This window comes from Psittacula echo (assembly GCF_963264785.1).
Source record: "Psittacula echo genome assembly, chromosome: 3".
NCBI lineage: Eukaryota > Metazoa > Chordata > Aves > Psittaciformes > Psittacidae > Psittacula > Psittacula echo.
In genome coordinates this window covers 8,116,246-8,133,506 of record NC_137736.1, presented here as the reverse complement: position 1 = coordinate 8,133,506, position 17,261 = coordinate 8,116,246, and the positions used below count along the sequence as shown (strand labels likewise).

Below are 17,261 nucleotides of genomic sequence, written 5' to 3'. Positions count from 1 at the left end.
CTTGACATGGCATTAGATGTAGCCTATCTAAATAAAATTCTGACTTCTCTTCCATCCTCTTTGGTCATCTCACTTTGAGCATATGATCATAAGCTCGGGGAACTAGAAGAGACCCCGGTGGAGGTGACCTGGTGCTTCCCCTGGCCTCAAGTAAAAATTAAATGCCCCTACATCTTTATCAATACATCTCGTGTGTGTATATATATACACATATATATATGTATTTAACAAAGAGCCTCTCTAAGCACTCTTCTGAAATGTTTTTTCTTACTGTTGGAAACTTTTATTTACCTCTGATCTGAATCTTTCTTACTGCAGCTTAAACTCACTGTTTCTTACCCTGCTAACCGTGATCCCCAAAGTCTTATGTAGAAGACTGTGGTTTTTAAGGCGTGTTAAAAACCTTGTTTCTCCCCAGTGTGCTGTCCACTGGACTAAACCTCAGTTCTTTCAGGCTCTCCCCTGGAGTTGTATCTCTGAGGCCTCTCATTGGACTTGACTGTACTTCTATGGCCTCTTTCTAGCACTGTTTTGAAATCCAGCACCTAAAACATGTCCCAGTTGAGGCCATCCCCATCATTGAAGCTATCCTCATCCTGAGTAAGATGAGCAAACTGGTTTGTGTCTTCTGGATTTTAATCCTATTCTTATATTCCTGTTCCTTTTTGGTGTAATTTATAAATTTGGTGGGTTTGCAGCAACATCGTCTTGATTCATGCTCACCTTCTAAAATGTTACAAACCCCAGATCCTGTTGTGCAGTTGTTGCCTGGACAGCTCTATTCCTTATTGTGTTTGTGCACTTGATTGTCCTTTCTGTATAGATCCGTGTAATTTTTGGCTGGCAAATAGTATCCTGTTTTCTCAGACCATTTCTTTGCTTTGTCAAGATCATTTTGAGGCCTTATCATACTTCCACCTTTGTGGAATCAGCTGCAGATTTAATGAATGCTCTTTATTTCATTATCCAGTTTACTAATGAAGATATTAAAATATCAAATAATACTGGACCCAGGACAGAACCCTGCAAAACTGTAGTTGTATATCTTGCCACAATCACTGTAAGCCATCAATAAGTTCTGGTTTGGTTTGAGGTCTTTTTCTGTCCAGTTTCACCTCCAGCATATAATACCATGTTCTAGGTGCTATTTCTCTATCTTGGTGGAAACATATAATATTGGAACTTAATGAAAATCAGGATGGAACCTTTAGTACTACTTCTCCTTGTGCTATAGAAGGGCATCACGGTGATCTGGTATCACTAGTTCTTGAGAAATACATCTGGCTACTGTTAAGAGCTCTAATTCCTTCAAAGCTCGCTGTATTTTCCCAGGAGTTAGAGTTGAGCTAACTGGTACAGAATAACTCCACATAGGTGAGTTCCCTCAGGAGTGTCTCTGCTCTGTCCCCAGCCCTGCTGCTGCCGTGCCAGGACTGTGGCTGGATCAGCGGTCATTAGACCTGGAGAGAACTGTTTCCAGAAGGCATTTGTGCCCTCAGCTTTGAAATGTTTGCTTGCTGCTTCCTCTTCGCTTGTGCCGCCTTCTCCAAGCAATGCCTACAGTACTGTAACTACCAAATACTCAGTTTCAAGCACTGTGTGCATCATCTAATGGACTTTGAGGCAGCATGTACTGAACTGGCCTGACCTTCATGCCTTGCCTGGCAGGGCAGGATGTTTCTGCTGAATAGTTCAGGACACGGAAGTCATTGCTAGACCACTCTCCATCATCTTTACCAAGTCTTGGGAAACGGGAGAGGTGCCTGAGGACTGGAGGAAAGCAAATGTCACTCCAGTCTTCAAAAAGGGCAAGAAGGAGGACCCGGGTAACTATAGACCGGTCAGCCTCACCTCCATCCCTGGGAAAGTGATGGAACACCTTATCCTTGATGCCATCTTAAGGCATGTCAAGGATAAGAGGGTTATGAGGGGCAGTCAACATGGCTTTACCAAGGGGAAGTCATGCTTGACCAACCTCATAGCCTTTTATGAGGAAATAACATTGTGGATGGATGATGGCAGAGCGGTGGATGTGGTCTACCTTGACTTCAGCAAAGCATTTGACACAGTCTCCCACAGCATCCTCATAGCTAAATTGAGGAAGTGTGGCCTGGATGATCAGGTAGTGAGATGGACTGCGAACTGGCTGAAGGACAGAAGCCAGAGAGTTGTAGTCTATGGGGCGGAGTCTAGTTGGAGGCCTGTATCTAGTGGAGTGCCTCAAGGGTCAGTATTGGGACCAGTATTATTTAATATATTCATCAATGATTTAGATGAGGGAATTGAGTGTACTGTCAGCAAGTTTGCTGATGACACTAAGCTGGGAGGAGTGGCTGACACGCCAGAAGGCTGTGCTGCCATCCAGCGAGACCTGGACAGGCTGGAGAGTTGGGCAGGGAGAAACTTGATGAAATATAACAAGGGAAAGTGTAGAGTCCTGCATCTGGGCAGGAACAACCCCAGGTTCCAGTATAGGTTGGGGAACGACCTGTTAGAGAGTAGTGTAGGGGAGAGGGACCTGGGGGTCCTAGTGGACGGCAGGATGACCATGAGCCAACACTGTGCCCTTGTGGCCAAGAAGGCCAATGGCATCCTGGGGTGTATTAGAAGGGGGGTGGTCAGTAGGTCGAGAGAGGTCCTCCTTCCCCTCTACTCTGCCCTGGTGAGACCGCATCTGGAATATTGTGTCCAGTTCTGGGCCCCTCAGTTCAAGAAGGACAGGGACCTGCTGGAGAGAGTCCAGCGCAGGGCGACTAAGATGATTAAGGGAGTGGAGCATCTCCCTTATGAGGAAAGGCTGAGGGAGCTGGGTCTCTATAGTTTGGAGAAGAGGAGACTGAGGGGGGACCTTATTAGTGTATATAAATATATAAAGGGGGAGTGTCATGAGGATGGAGCCAGGCTCTTCTCAATGGCAAACAATGATAAGACAAGGGGTAATGGGTATAAACTGGAACACAAGAAGTTCCACTTAAACTTGAGAAGAAACTTCTTCTCAGTGAGGGTGACAGAACACTGGAACAGGCTGCCCAGGGAGGTTGTGGAGTCTCCTTCTCTGGAGACATTCAAAGCCCGCCTGGACACATTCCTGTGTAACCTTATCTAGGTGTTCCTGCTCTGGCAGGGGGATTGGACTAGATGATCTTTTGAGGTCCCTTCCAATCTCTAACATACTGTGATACTGTGATACTTAGCTCCTGCTGCAGCCTCCTGTCAGCGAGGCACTGATTTAGTTTATCTCTTCACAACTTACTTGTGTGGTAGCTATGAGAACATAGTGTTATTAAATCCTTTGCCCTTTCACTGAGTCTGGGTGAAATGGGCTGCTAAGGCCTGCACTCAGTGGCAGTGCTAGGTAGTTTGATTGGAGAAGCTTTATTGCCTTAGCTTAAGAAATACCAGTGAATGGTTTGAGAATAATTAATGCAAGGTTAAGGCTAATAGGCTGCTGCCTGTCTTGGACCATCTGAGACCATTAATTGCAGCTCTATGTATGTCTTTGAAACTCAGGAGGTGCAGAAGTAATGCATGTGTCAGCATACATTGGACCTGCTCTGTAACTGAGCCTCTTTGCTTAATGACTGAGCTCTGAACAATAGCTGTCACATGCTGTCCTTCCAGTTGGTATGGAGAAGTGTAGGGAGCCACAAAAAGAGAGAGCCTGTCAGGCTGTGTCCTTGCTAAGGAAGACATCGTGATGTAGAATAAGATTGGTGACAGCCGCTGGGCTGCATGCAGACCCGGTGCTTGATTCCTTCACCGCCCCTGCTCAAACCTGGCCCACTCTGTCAAATGTTATCATCACTTCTTGTCCTGGGACCTCTGCAGAGTGATTGAGCCAGCTCTTATGTTCTGTAGACTGCTGGCTGCTTTGGAGTCCTTTAGCCAGGGTTTATATAACCCATTTCACACGGCGGGGAGGGAAGGGTCTGCACTTGCCTTGGGTCCAGAGGTACCTTGTCTTGTGTGGCGGTATGAACTGCTGCAGATGATCCTTGTGTCTGTCAGTACAGCTGTCACTGCCACACTGAGTGGCGCGTGGAGCTCATGAAGGCAAATGGGAGAATCCATTTGTGGGACTCAGCATACCACATTAAAGGATCCATTTGCTTAGTCATCTTTAACAAGGCAGCATGAGAGGGCAGCCTAACCCAAATACAGTTATACAGTGTTCTTTTGCTAGCCCTAGAGGGCAGAGTTAAATTTATAAGGTGGGGTTAGCATGCACTGTAAATGTTCCTCCTTTAAATGTGTTTCTCATTTTAAATATAAATATTAAAATCTTACATTGGTTTAAATATAAATGCATTTGACATTCAAGAAAGGGGCACCAGGCACTGCTGTTTGAATCTTAATTTAGTTCAGTTTCTGGGCAATGAGTTAATCCTTTCTCAGAAGTTGTCTGAAAATCTGCTCTGGTCTAAATATGTTTCTTTCTAATTTAATTTAAGATCTTTAATCCCTAATTTTAAGAATTAAGCCTGGTGAAATAGCACTTGTACGAGCTGAATTTGATGTATTGAATTACCAGATGAAGGTAAACATGTTTTAAAGGTTTCTACAGCAAGTTTGTGGTCAAGAAATTACTATAAAAGCAATAACTGAAGCAAAGTCTGTAGTACATAGACTGCTTCTAAGTTTCCCTTTTCTTTCATTTATTTTTTCTATCTCGAATAACATTAACACTTCAATTGTCCAAATTAGGCTTTAAAATTTATGCTTTAGCTAGTAAAATCAGACTCCTCTGGTTTCCCTTCACTTTGCTGTTTAATAACTGTCTTAAGACAGGTTTTGCTAAGACTGTTAACAGATGAGCATATCATTTTAGCAGCAAGAGCTTTGAAGTTGCAAAGTATTAATGGGGGAAATAAAAAGCCTTGTAGACAGATGCCAAAGATGGAGTAGTCGGGGACTTTTGTCAGCCAAAGACGTTCTTTTGTCTCTGAGGTTGAGGCACAGGTTTGGGGTTTGGTTGGGTTTTCCCTTTTTGATTCCTGTTGGGAGGATCTTCACGTTTCAGATGTCAACTTTTCCCATTTGTGTGCTTTACTCATCTCTGTGTTTGCTTAATGCAGCTCTTTCTTCCCTTTCACTTTGCCATTCGCTTTTCCTCTGGCAAATCTGATCTCACTTCAGTTTGGAACAACTGGGGCAAAATGAACCACCACGGATAAAAGTCTGACAAGAGCAGCAAAGTCTGTGAATGATCCTTTGCTGTTTCCTGAGTCGTTCCAGTGTCATTAATCAGCACTGGTGCTGTGGAGGCTGGTGGTGTGGTATGTCGCCAGCACAGCAGCTTCTCCGTCGCTTTCCCCCACCCCCTGCGTGCCTACACAGTGGGGAAAACTAGAGAGGGAAGCCATCAATCTTCCTTGTCCTGGATGTCAGCAGTGATTCTCCGGTCGACTTCCTGCTCTTTCCATCGTGCCCACCACCTGTGTTTAGAATTAGCTCTGGTGCTGCTGGATCTCACTTGGCTTTTCACCTGTTCTGCCCCAACTAAATAGCTGTTAATGTAAAGCAGAGCGGCTAAATGCTATAACATGTGAAGAGTAGCCACCACTGTGGGGGGGGGGAGGGGGCAGGGGTGTCCTAGTGCAGCTGCTCTTGTAACACTGTCATAATGTTCACTAACAGTGTGCAGTTTGATATCTCCTGCTTATGTTTCAGCACAAAGGTGAGCTTCTGAGCAAGTCTCTGTTTTAATTCAAAGGTGAAAATGTTTATTGGATACATTATGGCTAGAGGCATAACCCTGTCTCCCGACAGTTTGCTTGCTGGGATAGATTTATGAACAAAGTCCAAAGAAATTAATTCGTCTGAAGTTCTGTCCTTCCCTTCAGTTACTCACAGGGCACAACTGGTAAAAGACTCTTTGGGATTTGATTTTTCTATCTCTCTATCTCGCTAGTTGTAGTCTTGAAAACGTAAGACTCCATCTCCTCCATCACTTGAATAGATTGGGAAGCCGAGATGTAGTGCCTCTGTACTTCTAGGGCAGGATTAATGTCATCACCTTATGGTGTGTTATGTCAAATAATAGGTCTAAACTGGACTCTGATCAGCCAAATTTTGATGTATACTTTTATGTAATTGTGTAAATGTTTTCCTATACCAAACTAAAAGGATAAAGTAATCCTGAGAATTGTCACATTGCAGCTTTCTCCTACCTCCTTGAATGGGTGCTAGCTTTTTCTGGGTTTAAAACCCACAAAGTGATAAAAATGTAGGCAGAAGGTTTCTTTATAGTTGTGGCTTGCCTGCTGTCATTAGGTGTAGGATGGCAATTTATTTCTGCAGAGTTATGAAGAAGAGAGGCTTTTAAAACAGATCCTGTGAATGCTTTCACTTGATTTTGTTTAGCTCCTTCGTGAAGTGGAAAAACTATATTATGACTGATCTTACTATGAATTTGAGAAGCAGTTTTCTGTTGAAATTCAAGGCAAATATGTGTATTCAACAGGTAAATCCTTGTGTTCAGTCCTCATAGAATTCATAAAGCTAAACATGAAAGGTATAGCCAGGATACTAAGAATTGACAAGTGACATGGAATGGTATGCATGGATCTTTTCCTTAACTCTAGCAAGTTTGATGTGTTCTCCAGTTCTGGCACATTTGTCTCATGAGCAGGGAATGAGTGTGGCTTTGGCTGCTGAATTGAGGACTTAACAGTTGCAGGTCTCCTTACTACAAGCATGACATACTGAGAAGATTTTTGCTTTGGTCCAAGAGAGCTGCATTGGATTTTGGAAGCTCTGTTTTTTTTCTAGTATACTGTTTTGCACTGAAAATGAATGTGCCCATACTTCAGGGTATCTTTAGCCATCCTACTCTGGGACAAGAATGTAATGCTTATTCCTCATCATTTGAGAGCATTTGGGTATTGACAGTTTTTCATTATAAAGAGAAGAAGTTTATCTCATCATGAAAAAGGAGTTTAGGAAGAGAACACCTGAATCTTAGCAGGGTTTGGGCCAAGCTTCATTCAAAATGCTGATGTGAAATGCACTGTGGTGTCTGGAATTGCCACGCAGAAGTCTCATTGAGAGGAAAATAATAGATGTCAAAACATCTGTCAGATACTATGCTCTTACCAGGAGTGAAGATTAACATGCAGCACTACTGGTGTAGGTGCACACACCACACAGAGTTAAACACACGAACAGCAGGCTCACACTGTGCTTACTACAGATGTCTGAATGAGTGAGTGCCTGTGGGCTGGAGCTGCATGTCTTGTGGCTTTCACTCTGCTCCACTGGGAAGCCTTCACTCCTTTTGTTTTTATCGTTTTCCAACCCTAGTACTTGAGAGCACACAGCTCCCATCCCCTGACCTAAGAGCTCCATTGAAGTGCATTCCAGCCCCATGATTTCATGGTACCAGCAAAACTCCCCTGCCACGCTGCTATGCCACCCGCTGCTTCTCACAGAGTGAACAAACAGGGAACATAAACTCTCTCCAAAGGAGCAATGTTCTCTGTATATTTTTAGTGCTAGAAGTCCAAGATTCATTTAAGGGTTTTTTTTGTGGGGGCTTTTTTTAATATAGACTTCTGCTAACACAATGGAATATTTCATACCATGCCATTCGCTGTCACATGTCGTGCTTTATGTTGTTAAATGGAATCAAAGGAGTTAAAGATGAAAGACTTGTCGTCAACTGGTCCCTCAGCTGGGAGCCAGTGAGGGTTTGTTCTTTGTAATTTACTTGCTATGCTTTATCGAGGTCCAGCCTGGCTCAGTTTTTGTTATTGGATTTACTTGTTTCTGCAAATTCCAGACTTCAGGTTAAGTAATTGCTGAGTTTAGACCCAGTATAATACTGCTACTGTTTGTTGTTTGTGTTTAACTTGTTACTTATTGCCCATATACTGAACAAACCTTTTCTAAGTAGTTATTTACCAGGACCTTTAAATCATCTAGTTCCTACATGCCCTGTCCATGGGCAGGAACACCTCACGCTAAACCATGCCACCCAAGGCCTCATCCAACCTGGCCTTGAACTCCACCAAGGATGGAGCATTCACAACCTCCCTGGGCAACCCATTCCAGTGCCTCACCACCCTTACAGTAAAGAATTTCTTACTTATATCCAATCTAAAATTCCTCTGTTTAAGTTTTAACCCGTTGGATCTAGAGGATCTTAAGGTCCTTTCCAACCCTAACTATTCTATGATTCTATGAACATACAAGCACATAAAGATGCCATGCTTGCTTTCACAGATACTCTCCTTACTGAATAGACAGGGAACTTTGTTCTCTCTTTATATGAAACTGTCCATTTTACGTTGTACTTGGGTGTTTTCTTTCCAGCATGTAGTGTGGCACCAGATGCTAACTTATGTAGTATTACAATAAACCTATCTTTAATCTGTTTAATCTGCTTGTTGTTACCCTTCATATCTTTGGAGTTAGTACAGAATTTGAATGTACAGTTTATGTTGAAATTCTGATGTCTTGTATTTTCCTAGTGAAAAATATTCTCAAACTGCCTATTTAAATGTCACTATTGTATCTGTACCAATATTTAAGTACATTATACTCAAATTAGGGAATATAATTTTGCCAGTACATCCAGTATGTTCGTAGTGACATAATCTCCAAACTGGGCAGTGATCTGGGCAGAGGAAAAGGCAGAGAAGGAACATGGCATAGGAAGCATATGAAGCAGGGACTGTAGCTGCAAGGGAATGGAGTCTTTGTGACTTGGGGACTAGCAAAGTTTGTGGAGTGCACAGGCTCAGGGTGCCAGCTCTTTTTGGGTCAGAGTATTGGCTGATCTGTGCTGACTGCGCAGAGGGTTATAACATGCATTTACCCCAGGGGGTAGAGCTGCTTCTGCACTGAAGTAGCATTAGCTTCAGTGTCCCAGAGAAAAGAAGCAATGACATCAGAAGACATTTCGGGTGATGCTGTCCTTGTCTAGACTGCAGTTGAAAGATGTACAAGTTTCTGCACCATGCTTTTAACATGGTCATCCCAACACACTTTATTTAATGCACATCCATAGTGGATTTCTAGAAGATTAGGAGGTTTCTAAGCTATTCTAGCAGTGCAGGTAGGAAACTTGTTGCATAAAGTCACTGAAGTAACAGTAACAATAGCTACCTTACCATATGGCATTCTCTGTGCCTCCTTACTGTATTGATATTCCATGCAAGAGTTCTTCCAGGAAGCAGGGTGTGAAAAGCGCAAGTGGAGGAAGAAAAGAATACATGAATACAGGAGGGATGAAACTGATAAGAAAATGGATATTAATGCTGTAAGAACTTATAGCTTGTGTGACAGAGTGTGATTAGACATCTAAATGGGTGCTGCAAAGTAGGCAGCTCTGAGGAGAATTAGAATTGTGTGAAGGAGTATCACGATTTGAACTGAGTGATAGAAGACAGATGAGAGGAGGAAACGTGCTCTGACAACTAACCAGCTGTTCTGGGATCCCTGTAGGGCAGAACACCATTGTAGTCATCATCTGTTTATAGTCTTGCTTTCTTCTTGAGTTCTTATTCTCCTGGTGAAGAGCAGGAATGTGGGAAGCAAAAGACACATGTTATGCCTGTAAAGTACTTATTGCATTGCCTAGCAAGTGATCTATGCCCTTAGTAACAGACGTACAGCTCTGAAGCCCAGTGCACCCAAAGTTCCCTGAGTTTCTACAAGACTTCACCTGATTTATGGACATTGAGGCCCTTCTCAGCACCAACAAGAAGCTTGTTGCAGCCCTTGGGCCAGGTATTAGCCTAGTGGGAGGTGAGTGGGTTCTGTGAGTGGTTACAAATGCTCTGCTGTAGTTTCCTACGAAAATAGGAGATCAAATGGCAAAAAAAAAAAAAAAAAAAAAGAAAAATGAAGTAGCATAATTCCATGTTTGTGTAATGCAGGAAAAAGGCACGGGTGGTCAAGGGCTGGAGCACAACCACTTGAAGTTAGAATTGCTGTTGGAGGAAATCGTGTGCTTTTCATTGCAGTGACTAGTTCGCAGCTCCTGTGCTGGAGGTTCTAGAAGAGATCTTAGAAAATTACTCAAGAATATACTAGAAGTCAAGAAGATATTTAGGATGGGGTGAGGGGGGTTACCACCTGCACTGAAATGTGTAGGTATTTATGTGAGCAGGAAAAGCCAGCATCGCTGCTAACCCAAACTTGCTCTTACCTATCAGCACAAACACTTTAACATTGGATAAGAAAATTGGCTTAGCTGAAAACCAGGCTTACTTTGAAAGCAATGAGAATTATCCAGCACATTTTGAAGAAAATGGCTGAACTGTAGATCATGTTTAAAAGCACGAAGTCCTATCTACTTGGAAATTCTTATTCATTTTTTCTGGAGTCTGAGTCAAAATTAAGTCAATTTGAAGGTTTTGGGTTGTTTTTTTTTTTAACAGTTAAAGATAATGGTACTTGGCCTTGACTTTTGCTGCCATTTTTTGTGGTTTTGTAGTAGTATGTAAGAGATTCACAGCAATGAAAACAGACTACATTGATCGCTCTACTTTGATATCAGTGTGTCTTATAAAATATAGCAGGAAAATGATCATGTAGCCAGAGGGATAATGAAGTTGATGTTCCTGCTGTACAAGAGACTGAGGGTTTGTATTGAGCAGCTTTGTGACTAGGGCTCCGTGCTGAGGTTGGTGGGACCCTCATTTGTAAGTCTTACATGCTCTTACAGCTTGGCATGTAGCGAGCATTTTCACATGGAACATTGCTGAGTTACTTCTGGATATAGTGGAATTCTTTGGGAAGGTCGAGGAGGTAATCGATCATATGCTGACAGCTTGGGGCTCTGAGAAAATGGTCAAATGGAGGGCTGGGATGCAGGAAAACAAACTTTCCAAAATGGTAACTGTCACTTAGCCAAACTATACATTTTTCAAGTTTTTAAATCTTTACTCCCAACCTTAGCTTCTTCATGACTTTTTTTGCTGCTTCTCTGTGAAATCTCATCAGATGTTGACATTTTACTGGTACTTGTGCATCTACAGTATTCCAGGTGTGACCTTGAGCTATAGCAGTATTTCTTTGTAGAACCCTTTCAGAAACACTACTGCTGCCAAGATGGGTAGTTTCAGAATTTTGATAATCTCTTCATTTTTCTTTGACCTCTGGGACAAGGACTTGGCTTCTTTCAGGAACTGCTCAAAATGGTCTTTGCAGCTAGAAAAATAAGACTTGAGTGTTGGTGGGATTAAGCTGGCAGTCTACTGGGATATTGCATATGTTTACCACAAAAATGTTTCCATTTCTCTAGGCTATGATCCTGAGTTTCTGTATCAAACTGGATAATGCACTAAAGAGAAACATACAGCTTCAGTTCCAAATCATAGAATCATAGAAGGATGAAAGATGAGTATCAAAAGGATCAAAAAAGGATGAAGGAATCTATGACTTGTTTTCTGAGATCTAGTTTTCACTGACATTTACAGCTATGTCAGTTTGTATATGCAGTCTGACAGCTTAAAATCAACAGTGGTTGTCAGTCTCTCTGCAGTACGATGGAGTATTAGGACTGACTTACTGCAATTACTTTTAGTTAATTCTGAGATAATTTATAAATGAATACAGTGATAGGAGTAGAGACAGGCGTGAGGCTTTATTAATGACTATAAAATGTAAAAGAGTCTGTCCCAAAAATTCACTTGTTTATTTTACCAATTGTTTGCTAACAGAATATGGTCGTGGATCGGATTTTCTCTGGTATCCAGCCAACTGGGACGCCTCATCTGGGTAACTACCTTGGAGCCATTCAGAACTGGGTGAATCTGCAGGAAGAGTGCAGCTCAGTACTATATAGCATTATGGACATGCACTCTCTCACCATGCCCAAGGAACCAGCTGTCCTGCGCCAGAACATACTGGACACCACTGCTTCCATCCTTGCCTGTGGTATTGACCCAAAGAAGTGTTTCCTGTTCCGACAGTCGCTGGTTAGTGCTCCTGTTACATTAGGTTTGTTCCTCAGTAAGTGGCTTTCCACACATGTTAATGACTGAGTATAGCATTGATCAGCTTTGTGTCAGTGTAGAAAATGTTAGCAATGTTCCATTGCAAACTTAGGCCTTGCTGCTGTTTCGAAGTGGCTGAAACCATGTTTGAGAAGTCCATTTAGGGATAAGTATACTTGAAATTTCCCAGGCAGAGCTAGGAGTTAATGTAGGTTATGAGTAAAACACTGGAAAAGCCTGTTAGGAAACTGTTAATTTAGCTCTTTAAGTCCCACTTTAGTCACAAAAGGTTAAATCATAAATGCATAAATGCATATATGTAGTCTGTGCAACCATAAAGCCAGTAAAGGCAAGTAAAACACATTTCTGTGATTTCATATCAGCACCTAGCAATTAGTCTGCCAGCTGCACAATTATCTCCAGCAGGTAGTTGGCATGGTAAGTTTTGTGTAGGTTCCATCACCAGGGACTTAATGTCTTCTCTGGGATTTTTTTTTTTCCCTTCACTATAACCTGCTTTACATATGCACCTTTTTCCACCTGATCTGGTAATTCATATGTGAGACTATTTGCTTCTACTCTTGACCACCCCAAGGGGTACTGGGCTTACCTTCCTACTTGGCATATGTCAGCTTAGTCTATCACATGCTGCATTTTCTTGGAACACAATTTAGTTTCTTGCCTCATTAACTTTCTGTTATTGACTCTAAACTGGCAAACTTACATGGTTTCCAACGGAGGTAGATGTGTCATAGCTTCTGCTCTTCTGAAGACATCTTTAACAGATGTCTGACTTGCAACAACTGCAAAGTTGATATGCATAGAGCCTGAATTGTATCAGTACAAGATGAAATTGTGATATTAAATTCCTCCTTTGAACATGGTTCTTTACGGGCAGAATTTCCTGTGGTTGTCAAACTGCAAATGACAATCATAGCTCCATATCCATGGTGGATATTGAAATGATGAAGACAGATATACTTCCTGCTTCATTTTTCCTCTGTATTAAAAAAAAAAAAAAATAGATTAGCTCAGAATTCTAGTGGAGAAATGTTTAAATTTATTTATCCTTTGTTCAAATCTGTTTATCCTTTTTAAGAAGTTACCAGCTTAGGTTTTATTTTGTCTCTACTCTGACTTAAATTCATTCATATGGAGGCTACATAAACTGGAAAGCCAATGATGCAGTAAAAAACAACCTGGAGTTCTGTTTTTAATTTCTTTCAAGCGGTTGAATGATTCAGCTAGTTACAACACAGACTAGATACACAGACAGGACTTTTCAGCCTAGGAGCTGAAGAAGGTTATGGTTAGAGAAGAATAAAGTGAAGGTTTATAAAACGGCAAGTAAAGTGGAGAAAATAGAGAATTGTGTGGTTTATCCATTGAAGAACATGAATCAAAATCATGTGTCAAAATAAGTTAGCACCTGGTAGATTCAGCATGAGCTGAATTTCATGAAATCCAAAATTAGGCTACAAAACTCCTTGGCAGAAGATACGGTGCATGCTGAAACGTGTATGAATTCAGGTACCACTTCTGCAGGTAATGCTGCAACCACAGTTGGGATGCTGTTTTGTACTTAGGCTCTTTTCTGATGGTTTCTCTTGGAGATTAATATTTGAGCTGTTCCAGTGTTGCTTTTCATACATTCTTACATGTCCAAAAGCTAAACTACTGCTGTTCAGGTCTTCCTAAAGCCAGCACACAGACTTCCCTTGAAGCCAGCAGATTATCAGTGAGGCTCTTACATTACAGTCATTAGAATCCCAAACTAGTTTAGGTTAGAAGGGACCGTAAAGCTCATTCAGCTCCAACCGCCTGCCACGGACCAGGTCTCTCCAAGCAACCCATCCGCTAGACCAGGTTGCTCCAAGCCCCATCCAACCTGACCTTGAACACTGCCAAGGATGGAGCAGACACAGCTTCTTTGGGCAACCTGTGCCAGCGCCTCGCCACCCTCACGGGGAAGAACTTCTTCCTTATATCCAGTCTCAATCTTCCCTCTGGCAGGTTAAAGCCATTCCCCCTTGTCCTGTCGCTACAGGACCTTGTAAAACCTCCCTCAGCAGCTCTTTTGTAGACACCTTTAAGGTATTGAAAGGCCTCAATAAGGTCTCCCCAGAGCCTTCTCTTTTGCAGGCTGAGCAACCACAGAAAGCATGCTGTATCTTTCAGAATATAATAATGCAGAGATTGAGTCTTTGAGTCTCTAAAGAGAAAGTATCAGACTCGAAAATGATGGGAGGACAGAACTGTAACTGATGCTTCTACAGAACCAGGGCAGTCAACAGCCAGTGAAACTTTAGCTAGCTAGGCTTGAAAAATGTTCAGCTTTAGCAAACAAAAGTTTCCAACACCAAAAATTAATCTGATGTCTGTTATGGTGGATAGGCTGGCCTTTGTTAAAGAGACTAACAGAGAAAAAAAGTTGGCTATTATTGTTCCTAATAACCAACCTAAACATCCCCTGGCACTGCTTGAGGCTGTTTCTTCTTGTTCTGTTTCTTTTTACGTGGAAGAAGAGACTGATCCCATCTCACTACAACCTCCTGTCAGGTAGTTGTAGAGCGTGATAAGGTCCCCCCTGAGCCTTCTCCAGACTAAACCGCACCAGGTCCTTCAGTCGTTCCTCATCAGACTTGTACTCCAGACACTTCACCAGCTCCATTGCCCTTCTCTGGACCTGAAGGTCCTTTTTCTAGTACCAAAGAAGGTCTTTTACAATTGTTTGTGAATCCAGACTGTTTCTGAAGTGGTTCAGGCTGAAGTGGTGTGTTGCCTTCCCCCAGAACAAGTCTATTCAAGCTGTATGTAGTGGTCAAGTATACCCAGAGATGCACTATGATCTGTTATAACCGCATTGGCAGGACCAGATGTTTCTCTGGAAGCAATTAAAAGGAATATCTGTGTGTAGTGCTTGATGCAAGGAAAGGAGACAGGAACCTTGCTAATGTGATTATTGTTTTAGTATGATAATGAAATAGTATAGTATGGAATGTCATAATATCGAGATGATTGTTCCTAAAAACAAGGGTGTGAAATGGATTGCAGCTATTGCTAATCAGAAAAGTTTATGGCTTGATTTTTGACTTGGTAACTGCTTCATTTTCCAAAGAAGGAGCTGGCCTCCCCTTTCCAGCCACTGCAGCACTCTCCAAGGGCGGTCTGAAACCCCACTATTTTGTTTACAAACATCTGGCTGAGGTGTAAAGTAAAGTGATAAAACCCATTTGTATCCTGAAATAGGTTGTGTTTCCAGAGGTCTTGGGAAAGCAGTGAAAATCCAGCTGCAAATAAAGAACTGCTTTAGGTACTTGCTTACGGGCAAAGTAAATGTCTCTCTTCAATACCAGATCAAACTCATAAATGAGAGATTTCTCAGTAGATTAACTCTACAATTATTAATGTATTTTGAGTTCTATCTTGAGAATTAGGAGAACTGTAGCTCACGGAAGTGCTACTGCGGTTTCTTCTGATTAACACAACTAACTGCTGGTAGTACCCTGATTCTGGAACAGTAAGAGCAGAATTCAATGCCTGCACTGCAAAAGGATGGTGGTAATGGTAAGCCCCGTGAAGGGAATTGATCAGGCAGTCATTGTAAATGCTACTGTGGCCTCTTAACTTTCTCTGGATTAACCTGGGTAAGAATGGTCTACAGTTACTAAAGAGAGGGATGTGTTGGTTTGTTTGACTTTACTGTTCCTGTACTTTCTTTCTGTTGCCACTTCTGTTGCTTCTCTGGAATGTTTGTAATATGTGAAAAAGAATATTGATCTCTTTTTTTCCCAAAAGGCTTGTGCATTTGGTAAGAGTTTCACTGCCAGTATACTGTTATTTACAGCAGTGTTTTTGCAGATTGAATCTGTAATCCAGAGCTCCAGACTTTTCCCACATTTTACCATCCTTTCCAATACAATCCAGAGATGAAAGGCTGTTTCTGATGTATCAGGTATACAGCTAGATTACCATTAAAGTGCTAGTTTTATGAAAATTAGTTTTGTATGCTTCAGAATATACCATTTATAAACTACAGGGTTTTATAATATATATAAACAGGAAGTTAATAGCTGGCCGTATATTTCTTGTCCATACATAGCAGTTCACCAAATGCCTCCCACACTTACATTAACATGTACAAACTTGAACTCCAGCTTAGGGGAGTAGTGGCTACAAAGAACAAGTGATGATACCTTCAAAATATTTAGAAGCAAGAAGGATGATGCTGAATATTTAGGGGAGTGTTTGGAACTGCATTGTCTGCGAAGGGTTACAAGCAAGCACATTTTATTAGAGTATCTAGGAAAACCCAGTTGTGGAACATGTTGGACACTGGAGTGGCCTCCCAGTGAGAGCAGCTCTTCTGTTACAGCTTGTTCAATCCTATTTTCTGAAGTAGGAAGACAAGTCAACTTGTGAGACAAGTCATAGAAGAGGGACAATTTCTAAAACAACACAAATAAATGCAGATTTCAAGATGATGCCTTTTTCTTTGGAGCACAGCTGCGAGATGTGCAAACCCCAATTTGCTCTTGGAGAAAATAATGTCAAGATATGCTTTAACTGCCTGCCTTTGCTTATCAGGCATAAAAGAGAAGCAACAGAATAATGACATATCCAATATATCCTGAAAATCTTAGAAGAAAGAGCAAATATATTCTTTAAGTTGTACCATAACTGATAAAAGCTGTACCAGTTGTCTTTCATAAAACTTAGACTGTTTTATGAAAACCAAAAAGGACTACAGGGCAGAAATAAGGAAGACAGTAAGCAATCTGCACACATGGGAAGCTTATATGGCATAACCCATTTTCTCTGATTCCTGGTGGGTACAATACACATTTCAATTCTTACCCATAACCATCTCGTATCCCATCTGCTTCACAGTCAAAACAATGGCAGAAACTGCAGTTGCTCTTATGTGGTCTCAGGCTGTTCTTTCTGTCCACTTACCTGTTGTAGTAGACACATGCAGAATGTTCCAAGAGAAACTAAAATTCCCTCAGAGCTGATTTAGCAGCAGTGCCTGTTTTGCTGCACTCACACTTCTATGAAGAGCATTGTGAGTTTCTGGACAACATAACATTCTGTTTCTGGGTAGAAAATTGCAGTTTTCAGCCTTCTGGAGGGGGTGATTTATTTCCCAAGTTTAATCAGCTGCAGTATCCTTGCAGTGTGCAAGCAAATTGAAGAAGTAACTCTGGGAGGTGGGAATTTGCCAATTTGTCTTAGCCTTGAAAAGCCAAACTACGATAATTTCAATGTGCACACTCTTTCCCTGCTATTATTTTCCAGAAGTATCCAGCTGCTTTG

General features: G+C 41.8%; 1 protein-coding gene across 1 annotated transcript in view; it reads left to right on the top strand.

Moving 5' to 3' along the window:
* Window positions 1-17,261, top strand: part of WARS2 (tryptophanyl tRNA synthetase 2, mitochondrial) — a gene marked incomplete at both ends in the record, with an annotated part of 46,689 nt that overhangs the window by 15,794 nt on the left and 13,634 nt on the right. The window contains one exon of the mRNA XM_080612911.1: window positions 11,670-11,927. Within this exon, the coding sequence (XP_080469037.1) occupies window positions 11,670-11,927 (258 nt within the window). The remainder of the gene's footprint in view (window positions 1-11,669; window positions 11,928-17,261) is intronic.